Below are 10717 nucleotides of genomic sequence, written 5' to 3'. Positions count from 1 at the left end.
TCCCCCCCTCCCCTGCGGCGAGTGTCGTCGCACTCGGGATTTTCCAAGGCCGGGCGAAGTCCCTTTCGGCCCCCTTTCTCTTGGTCTCCGCCAAGGGGACTCGACTCACACCCTTTTGGAGTGAGAGAGTGCCGTTACTCAGGGTCAGTAACCCTTTTACCCTAGCATCGATGCCCTCGCCGACGGCGTGGGTGTTTGTCAGTGTTTTACCAAAGCCGGGAGCGTGTGGACGCGGAGTTTTCAGCGTGCGCTTCCCCGCGAGTTGCGCGCGAATAAACTAAATTTGATTGAAGGTGTCCTCGCCTTTCATTTCATCATAACCCGGGGCACACGTCCCCGCGCGCATTTCTTCTGTGCCACCTTCGGGCCGGATTGCGCGAACATTTTTGGTCCTTCGGGCCGGATCACACCAGTGATCGGCAATCATAATTGGAATCTTTGTGCATCGGCGCAAGATTATTTCATCGCGAGGCATCTCCCGGCAAACACTCAAATCGGGGTCTTCAAGCAGAGGACCATCAGCACTATCATTCATCAATCAGCATCTCCAGAGAGGTGCCATCCAACCAGCGGAGGACACATCAGTCACCGCAGCGGCATCGGCGCACCAGCAGCGCAGCATTACGCAGCCATCGCAGCACAAGGTAGGCAGTGAGTGCATACCCTTTCCTGTCATTTCCCCACTGCTAATTGACCCATTAAGGCACGTTTCTCAGAGCGATGGCAGAGAAAATTAAAGAATTAATTATAAAACGCGGGCATATCAAGGCTAGAGTCACTAGATTTAAGAATTTTGTGGAAAGAGTTGAGATTCCTGATGGAATCCATGAATTGCGTCTCCGCCTGGAGAAATTTAAGGATATTTGGCAGAAATTCGAAGATGTGCAATCTGAGATCGAATTATTGAATGCGGGAAGCGAAGGAGAGTGGGAGGAATTCGAAGACGCGTATTTTGATGCCGTCTCAAAGGCCGAACAAATAATACAATCACCCACCGCAAGCAAATCAAAGGAAAAGGGCCACGATGTTGCTCCCGTGAAGCTCCCGCAAATAAATCTATCAGCAAATTCAACACCATTCATTCCGTCTTCAACAAAAATACAGTCCACTACAGCAAGTCTTCCATGCCAGGGGGAGGCGTCAACAGCGTCATCGTCATCATCATGCCATTTTAGCGTGGAGACAAACTTGGAAGACCAGGTAAAAAACTTCTGGAAATTAGAGGAGTGCAAACCGGCTTCAAAACTCTCAGCAGAAAAGGTGAAATGTGAAGAACATTTCAAGAAAAACACCACAAGAGGGGCAGATGGGCGCTTCATCGTTAGACTACCCATCAAAGGAGACATCAGTCACCTTGGAGATTCTGAGCAAATCGCCAATCGCACCTTTATGATGATTGAGAAGCGACTTCAAAGGGACGAGGAGAGGAAATTAGCATATTCTTTATTCATGAAGGAATATCGAGATCTTGGGCACATAAAGTTAGTCGTAGAGGAAGAGGACCATCCACCAAGGAAAGAATCGCATCGTGATCCTCGCGCTGCAGCAGTGGTGATGAAAGATTTCTACGTAGATGATCTCCTCACAGGCAGCAGCTCGATCGAGGAGGCTGAGAAAATTCAAGAAGGAATTATCACATTGCTAGAAAGAGGAGGTTTTAAGCTTCGAAAATGGTGCTCTAATCATCCCGCATTGCTGAAGAAAATCCCATTGAACCACAGGGAGGCATCTTATCAGATTCGTCCGGAAGGAAACAACACCATCAGGAGCCTGGGAATTCTTTGGAATCCAAACGCGGATGTCTTCCATTTCGACACGAAGAACTTCGATTGTAAAGCCCGAGTATCTAAACGATCAGTTCTTTCCGATCTTGCAAGGATATTTGATCCTCTGGGTCTTATAGGACCAATCATTCTAAAGGCAAAAATATTCCTTCAGCGACTGTGGGAACTCAGATTGGAATGGGATGAATCACTTCCTGCGGAGCTACATTCAAAATGGCTTGATTTCCGTGAATCATTCAGATGCCTAAATGATTTGCGACTTCCCCGGCGCGTTATTGCGAAGAATTGCAGTGTTTATGAGATTCACGGCTTTTGTGATGCCTCAGAATCCGCTTATGGTGCATGTGTATACGTCAGGTCCATCGAATCAGATGGAAAATTCATGATGCGTCTTCTATGCTCCAAGTCGCGAGTGGCGCCGCTGAAGAAAACCACTCTTCCCAGGCTAGAACTCTGCGCAGCAGTACTCCTCGCAAACCTCATTCAAAAGGTCTCATCATCACTCTCATTTTCGGGAAGCCCTACTCTGTGGTCAGACTCTACAGTGGTCCTCTCATGGCTGAAGGCACCATCATCCGATTGGAAGACTTTCGTCGCCAACAGGGTTGCCGAGATCCACGAGCTCACAAGTAAATGCAAATGGAGGCATATCAGAGGAGTGGACAATCCAGCGGATCACATTTCCAGGGGGATTACCCCACAACAATTGCACGAGATGGCATCATGGTGGCAAGGACCGCCTTGGATGAATGGACATGAAAATGAATGGCCGCCAGAATCATTCATTGAGATGCTAGAGCTCCCCGAGAAACGACCAATGGCCACCGCTTTAATTGCAGTGGAGGTGAACCAATTAATCCAGCGCTATTCGTCATTATCCAAATTGCAGAGGGTAACGGCTTATTGCCTGCGATTCAGACACAACGCCTCAAAGTCACGCACTGAGAGGAAAACGGGAGAGCTCACGGCTCGAGAAATAGAGGCGGCTCTTACGCAGTTGATTAAAGCAGCTCAAAGAGAAGTGTTTTTTAATGAGCTTCATGACCTTCAGCGGAAAAATCAAGTTAGCAGGAAAACAAGCTTGAAAAATCTGCATGCATTTCTGGATGAAAACAACGTGATCCGGGTGGGAGGAAGAATAAGTTCCTCTAATATTTCCTATAGTCAGAAGCATCCAATTGTCTTGCCTCCGAAACATCATCTTACAAAATTGAGCGTGATGCAAGAACACATCAGGCAACTTCACGCTGGACCGCAACTGCTTCTTTCGTCAATACGGCAACGTTTCTGGCCTTTAAGTGGAAGAAATCTCTGCCGTCAGATCGTACATCAATGCACAAGATGCTTTCGCAGTAACCCTAAGGCTGTACCACAGTTAATGGGTAATTTACCAAGACAGAGACTTGAACCAACTCGCCCCTTTTTAAGGTGCGGGGTTGATTATTGCGGCCCCATTTATGTAAAAACTAGTCGTCGTCGAGGATCTCAGCCAATCAAGGCTTATATATCTGTATTTGTTTGCTTCTCCACCAAGACAGTGCATCTTGAATTAGTGGGGGATTTGACGACAGAAGCATTTTTGGGAGCTTTAAAGCGCTTCACATCTCGACGAGGAAAGTGCAGCGACATTTATTCAGACAATGGCACAAATTTTGTGGGAGCGAATCGGGAATTGAAGGATCTCAAGAAAGTATTCTCATCGAAGTCACACCAGGAAAGACTTCATCACTACTCATCCTCACAAGGCATCAATTGGCACTTAATTCCCCCTCGTTCACCCCACTTTGGAGGCCTTTGGGAAGCGGCTGTCCGTTCACTCAAATATCATCTCAGGAGAATTGTTGGGAACGCATCCCTCACGTATGAGGAGACATACACTTATTTAACTATGATAGAGGCGTGCCTTATCTCCCGACCAATTACCCAAATGTCATCAGATCCTAATGACCTCAATCCATTGACTCCTGGCCATTTCTTAATTGGTGACGCACTCACTGCCATCCCTGACCCAAATATGATTGATATCCCCGTCAATCGTCTATCCAGATGGCAGCACGTGACCAGGATGCAACAGCATTTCTGGTCTCGTTGGCACAAGGAGTACCTGTCCAGCCTCCAGGTTAGACCCAAGTGGACCAGAGAGGCACCCAGCATGCAGCAAGGCGACTTGGTCCTTATCAAGGAGGACAATCTACCCCCTCTCCGGTGGAGCCTCGGTCGCATCGTGCAGCTCCACCCCGGTGAGGATGGGGTTTCGAGAGTGGCGACAGTGAGAACGACTGCCGGGCTAATACGGCGGGCGGTCAACAAACTCTGTCCCTTGCCTAAAGAGGAAAGCTAAAATTTGAACGTTGAATTTCATTTTTGAAAATTTCCATTTGTATAAGTTTTATTTGCAGACTGAGAGAATCGTGTTTAATCATAAACTTTCATGATTTAATGGACTTATTTTCAGTTATCATTGTAAATAGGTGACATTTTTTATCAAGTAAACTAGTGAATTATTGTGAGTGATAATTTATTAGTGAGAGTGTCAGTGATTTCATCAAGTGTCGTTTGTGTAAATATCGAGTGATATTTCAGTTTCCTTTTTCATTACTTGTATTTATGTGGAACATGCCACATGCAATGAAAGTGAGCCTTCATCACGGACAAAGAGACTTCATTTCAAAAGGCTCTCACTATGTTTGGCAGTTGTCTATTTACGTGTTTCTTCCATGTATGTGTATATGATGTATGTGTTTGTTTGTTTTGCACTCCCCCACACGCTCCACGCTCTTTATTGAAAATCACAGCTTTTCAAGGCGGGCGGAATGTTGGGTATTTCCCCCCCTCCCCTGCGGCGAGTATCGTCGCACTCGGGATTTTCCAAGGCCGGGCGAAGTCCCTTTCGGCCCCCTTTCTCTTGGTCTCCGCCAAGGGGACTCGACTCACACCCTTTTGGAGTGAGAGAGTGCCGTTACTCAGGGTCAGTAACCCTTTTACCCTAGCATCGATGCCCTCGCCGACGGCGTGGGTGTTTGTCAGTGTTTTACCAAAGCCGGGAGCGTGTGGACGCGGAGTGTTCAGCGTGCGCTTCCCCGCGAGTTGCGCGCGAATAAACTAAATTTGATTGAAGGTGTCCTCGCCTTTCATTTCATCATAACCCGGGGCACACGTCCCCGCGCGCATTTCTTCTGTGCCACCTTCGGGCCGGATTGCGCGAACACATATAGTCCCTTGGTGCCTTCATAGTTACGAGAAGCCTTGAACCATTGCAAAGTTTATATCCTCTAATCCATGGGCGAACCCAGCGGGGGACAGGAGGGTGCAACTGCCCCCCATTAGGGCGGAAGTAAATAAATCCAAAACGAAATGTTTGAACAAAGTTTCTGTAAAAGTACGTGACAGATAACAAAAATAAAAAATCACACCTCCAAGAATATGATAAGAAAAACAAATAATTTGCTTTCGTAATTTTCTTAAAATTTTGGTTTCATTAACCTTTACAATGCTACGATGCTACAACTTGCACGACCACGCCTTGCTCCCCCCAGTTTTGGTCCTGGATACATCTACACAATACCCTGCGAGCCACCTCTAGGGTGTTTGGCAGGGGGTGATCAATCATCGACATGCATCATGCAATTGGACTCCCACATGCACAGCACACGATCCAAAAAATGTCATGTATAGTAACAAATTATGCTACCATATGCCGCTAGAAATAACAATAAAATTAAGGACATGCACTAAGTTTTACATGGGTTGGTAGGCTACACTACAAGTCATGAAATCTATTTATGAGTTCTATGGCTGCCGTTATAATCTCTTATTGATCGTGGAAAAAAGACATTCTGAACCTGTCTTAGTTTAGTCTATTTTTCAATCTACGGTCCAATAGAGATTCCTCTTCGAGTTTATCTAAGAGGTCAGCTGCACTAACAAGACTATCGTAACGACCTTTCACATACCTGGCGGCTCTTCTTTACTCGCGTTCAATAAGTTTTGACCAATAAGTTTTGCGCGTCTAGGTATTTCATTACCGAGCTGACTACGATGTGTTCAAGGACCTTGCATGAGATGGACGTTAAGGATATCGGCCTGTAATTAGATGGCTGTTCCTTGTCTCCACTTTTAAATATTGGCGTTACATTAGCGATTTTCTAGTCATTAGGTACTTCGTGGATGATTATTTGATTTTGATGGATTTATTGAATATTAACTGCAAGTAGGGGGCAATTTCTGAGGCTAGTTCTCTATATACGCGAAAAGGGATTTCGTCTGGACTAAGTGATTTATTTGGACTGAACGATTTCAATATATTTTCTATTCCGAGCGTACTAATGTCAATAGCTGGCATCTTATGTATACAGGGATTGTCAATGGTCTCGGGTGAGTTCTCGGAAGGCTCCGTGAACACGCTCTTGAAGTAGGAATTTAATAAATTGGCTTTATCGCAACTGTTTGTCAACACATCTCCATTGTCGTGTCTCAGCGAACGCACGGTAGATCGTTTACCTTGAACTTCCCTAACATATGACCAAAATGCTTTTGGGTTATCCTGTAACTGCTCTACTAGTGTTTTTCTTTTAAAATTCGTAAACGCATTCCTGAACGCTTCCTTCGTGGCGGCTTTAGTCATCCTATATTTTTTAGTTATTAACTCGCGTTCATTAACGGATAAATCCGTGCTGACTTTTTTTCATTTTAGCATGACACGCTCTCTGCGTCAATGATTTTCACACTTTTGCGTCATACCATCTCGGCTCCCTGCCTTCTTTTACTGTTTTACTATGGATGTAGCTATTTATTCCCGAAGTTACGAGTGAAAGAAAACCTTTCCAAGTACCCTGTACATTAGGCCGATCCTTATTTTGCAGAATCGAGAAAAGTTATGTTTTCCTAGTCTCACAATGATCCAAACGAGGTTTCTATTCACGTGTTAAAATTTGGTTACTTTAAAATAACGGCAACCAGTGGCCCAAGGGTCCAAAGTACTGCGGACCCTCAATTGAGATTTGTGGGGCCGAAAAAGTGCTATTTCTATGTACAATGTATTCTTAAAGAACTTTAGAGCCGATATTCTGTTTATTTTGACCAATCTCTAAGCGTTTACGAGATATCGTCCGTCGTAATGCAATCCACCCCCCAGGGCACTATCCCGCACCGCGGCGCCGCTGAGTTACGGCCCGCACCACTTACATAGAGACTTCCCCTCCACTCCTTCCCCTCCCTCGGCAATGACTTTGCTCCTAGTGGTACAGAATTGAAAAGGCTGTTCCTCTTGTGTCATGATTAATGTTTTTAAGCGTACAATGTCAATTTTAACCCTACAACGCCGTCCTATGTACTGTGCGCCAGCCCCGTTAAATCTTAGTTTATTGCCACCATACGACCGTGCATCATCACCGCATGCTTTGTTCAAAACTGCTCTTTACATACAAAATGTTATTACTATTTATTACGTGATAAAATTTTGTTAGCAAATTATAAAGAAATGAAGGAAATGAGCAGGGCTTCGAGGGCCATAGCAGTTGATATAAATATTCATGGAAGAAGAAACGAGGCAGTCAGTTTACATTTTTAAATCAATGTGGAGAGATAGTTAGTTCTTATGTATAGTGCGCAAAGGATAGGAAGTGCTAAGTTTTTTTTTTAGGATTTAAGGAGAAAAGTGGTGAATAAACTAGTTTGTCATGAATACACGTGACGTTCATTTTAAGAATAGGCCAACAAGAAAAAGTATTAAATCAAGGCTTAATTCAGAAATTGAACTGGTTGGAAAAGAAAGTGAAGAAATACTTGGCTCAAAGTTACTTAAAGTGAGAGAAGTACTGTGTGTTTTTCCTATAACCTGATGGGTTTAAATGTATCCGACTTAGTGCGTGAAAAACAGAAGGAAATGCGTTTCAGCCATGGAACTAAACGAGAATTCCTGTTATTACGGAAAATAAGGCGACTGAAAAGTTAGAAAATTTACTCAACAAATGGATGAACGAGCGACGACATTAAGAGAGAGTGGAATCTATCTTTGATGTGCCCATGCAATAATGGTATGAACATCCTGATTACAAGAACATTTTGCAAATTATTCAGAGTCTTTAAGAGGTATGTGATTGTGCAGAGAGAGGGGTGAAACTAATTCAAGATTTTAAGACAGTCATGTAGAAGGAAGCAAACTTCCAAAATTAATTACTAACAATAAGTGTGAATTTTCATCGTATCACAACCCCTAACGTCCGCAAATACACTTCAAATGCCAAATACGGGTTGCCAGTGAAAGATTAGAAATACGAAAATGCATTTTATTTTGGTTAATTTGCACTGAAATTCATGGACAAGTGAAAATACGAGTAAATTGATTACTTTGATTGGAAGTATTGTCATGACAATTAAATTCTTTCTAGCGTTAGCACATTTCTTTAAAGACTACTTCTTGCCAGCAGGATCAAAGTCTTTGCCGAGGGAGGGGAGGGGGTGGAGGGGAAATCTCTAGTAACTGGTGCGGGCCGTACCTCAGCGGCGCCGCGGTGCGGGGTAGCGCCCTGTGGGGTGGATTGCATTACGACGGACGATATCTCGTAAACGCTTAGAGATAGGTCAAAACAAACAGAAAATAGGCCCTAAATTTCATTACTATGTATTACGTTCTACATAGTACTGGCACTTTTTCGGCCCCAAAAATCTCAATTTAGGGTCCCCAGTACTTAGGGCCCTTGGGGCACGGGTTGCCGTAATTTTAAAGTAAACAAATTTTAACACGTGAATATAAACCTCATTTGAATCATTTTGAGACGAGGAAAACATAACTTTTCTCAATTCTGCAAAATGAGGGCCGGCCCACTGTACATGTAACTTTAATATTGATTCTTGAATCACGGGGAAAGCATTTTTCAGATGACACTTAAACCCATAAAAATCAGCTCTTTTAAAAATGAAAACTTTACGCCCTTTTTTAAAGTTTACAGCGGTATTTAGAGATAACTTTGCAGTTATTACGCTATGGTCACTTATTCCTTCGACGGCGCTAACGTTTATTACCTGATGAGGTATATTTGTCGCTAATAAATCAAGAATGCTTTATTCTCTGTTTGGTGCGGGTGCTATTTGAAGCAATGAGTTAGATGTAAAAGAGTGTAATAAATCCTAGCAAATCATTTTATCCCTCCCACCAGGAATGATGCTATAAGTCTCCCAATCTATGTATAGAAGGTACGTTGAAATCTCCACTTACAATTAAGTTTCTTTCAGGATACCCGGATACTATCCTCTTTATTTGAGTTTGAAAATCCAACATTGACGTTATATCTGTGTTAGGTGGTATGTAACACGAACATAATAAAATAGTTTTGAATTTGAACATTTAATTAAACACCACACTGATTCAAAGCTGGTCTCACTTACAGTTATCGCTTGGCTTACGATTGAATTCTTTACAACTATAAAAACTCCGCCCCCATCCATTTAATTCTACCTTTCCAACAAACAGTGAACGATTTTTGGAAGATCTCATTGTCTGAATCATCATCTGTCAGCCAACTTTTTGTTTCATACGCCCTTGCTCTTATCTCCTTCTCTAACTCAAGATAAGAACAGATAGATTCCGAATGTCATTTTTTCCACGATCAATAAGAGATTATAACGGCAGCGATAGAACTGATAAATAGTTTGCATGACTCGTGGTGTAGCCAACTAACCTCTGTAAAACTTGATGCATGTTTCTTAATTTTGTTATTATTTCTAACAGCATATACATAGTAGTATAATTTGCTAGTATGCGTGACGTTTTTTGTACTCTGTGGTGTGCATGTTGGAGTCCAATTGCATGCTGATGATTGATCACCCCCTGCCAAACACCCTAGAGGTGGCTCGCAGGGCATTATGTAGATGTAAATAACTTAGTGAGTTCGGACTGCGACCGGACATTTCAATGCATCTATTTTTGCTACATAAGCTAAAAGAAACTACTTTGTAATTTCCACACAGCTTCTCATTTATCCCGGTAGAATTCAACAACCAAGGGAGGTCTGGTGATGTCAACTGCGGTCGGCGATCGCCGATGCCCCGACCCCAGGACACCCTCGAATAACTCAACCCTACCGTAGTTTAACTTAAGGGAAGGTGAACGGAGACTTCGTCTTGAGGTGAACGCAGGTCCATCCGTCTTAACATCACACAACGTGAACAGCTGAGAGGCCGATCCACCGGACCCCAGGCGATGTGCAGAGTGGGACGTAAAGCGCTGTCGCCAAATTGCATGTTCCGGCCTGTATTAAAGGTGGCCATGTTCCGGGCGTCTACGATTCGAGGTTGTAGTGGATAGTGAATTCCCGGAAATGAATCACCCCTCTTATCCCGCACCCCCCTCTCATCCCTGCCCCCGTGTCATGTGCTCCTGAGGACGTCCACTCAACGCCCGACACGCCAGGGGCCATGCGTAAATATTTCTATTATGTCCCCTGGGCATAGCGTAAATAGAGATTGCGGCGTTCGCGCGCGCCCAGGGCGAAAAATGGCCTAATTCATCGTGCGGTGTCGCCCCCTCGAAAGTTTTTAGTTCGCCCGCCGGCACAGGTGGCGCGCCGGCGGCGGCTTCGCTTCCAACGCTGGGGAGTTGTTCCCCTCCACTCCCCATCCCCCAGTGCTAGTGACGGAGGGGAGGGAACGGCCGAATGCCAGGGCAAATGAGTGCGGCGAAAATGGGTGTGTCTCTTGCCGCGACCTTGGTCGGAATGCGAGGAATGTTCCGCCCCACCCTCCAGTGGTCCCTCCCCTCTTTCCCCTCCCCCCGCCCTCCCCGGCACCCCAAGCATGTCGACGACGTCAGCAGCCGGCGGCGCAGGAGTGAGGATGCGTCAGTGTCCACGGCGAAGACATGATAGAGCGTCCGCTCACGGGGTATACATCTACATAATACCGTGCGAGCCGCCTCTAGGGTGTTTGGCAGGGGG

General features: G+C 44.8%; 1 protein-coding gene across 1 annotated transcript; it reads left to right on the top strand.

Moving 5' to 3' along the window:
- The first annotated feature begins 720 nt into the window (after window positions 1-720).
- On the top strand, window positions 721-4125 carry LOC124171288. The gene has a single exon (XM_046550433.1). The coding sequence runs from the start codon at window positions 721-723 to the stop codon at window positions 4123-4125; it is 3405 nt and encodes a 1134-aa protein (XP_046406389.1).
- The last annotated feature ends 6592 nt before the right edge of the window (window positions 4126-10717 follow it).

Source organism: Ischnura elegans, chromosome X (genome assembly GCF_921293095.1).
Source record: "Ischnura elegans chromosome X, ioIscEleg1.1, whole genome shotgun sequence".
Classification (NCBI taxonomy): domain Eukaryota; kingdom Metazoa; phylum Arthropoda; class Insecta; order Odonata; family Coenagrionidae; genus Ischnura; species Ischnura elegans.
The sequence above is the reverse complement of the archived record's forward strand: the minus strand, read 5'-3'. Positions and strand labels throughout refer to the sequence as shown.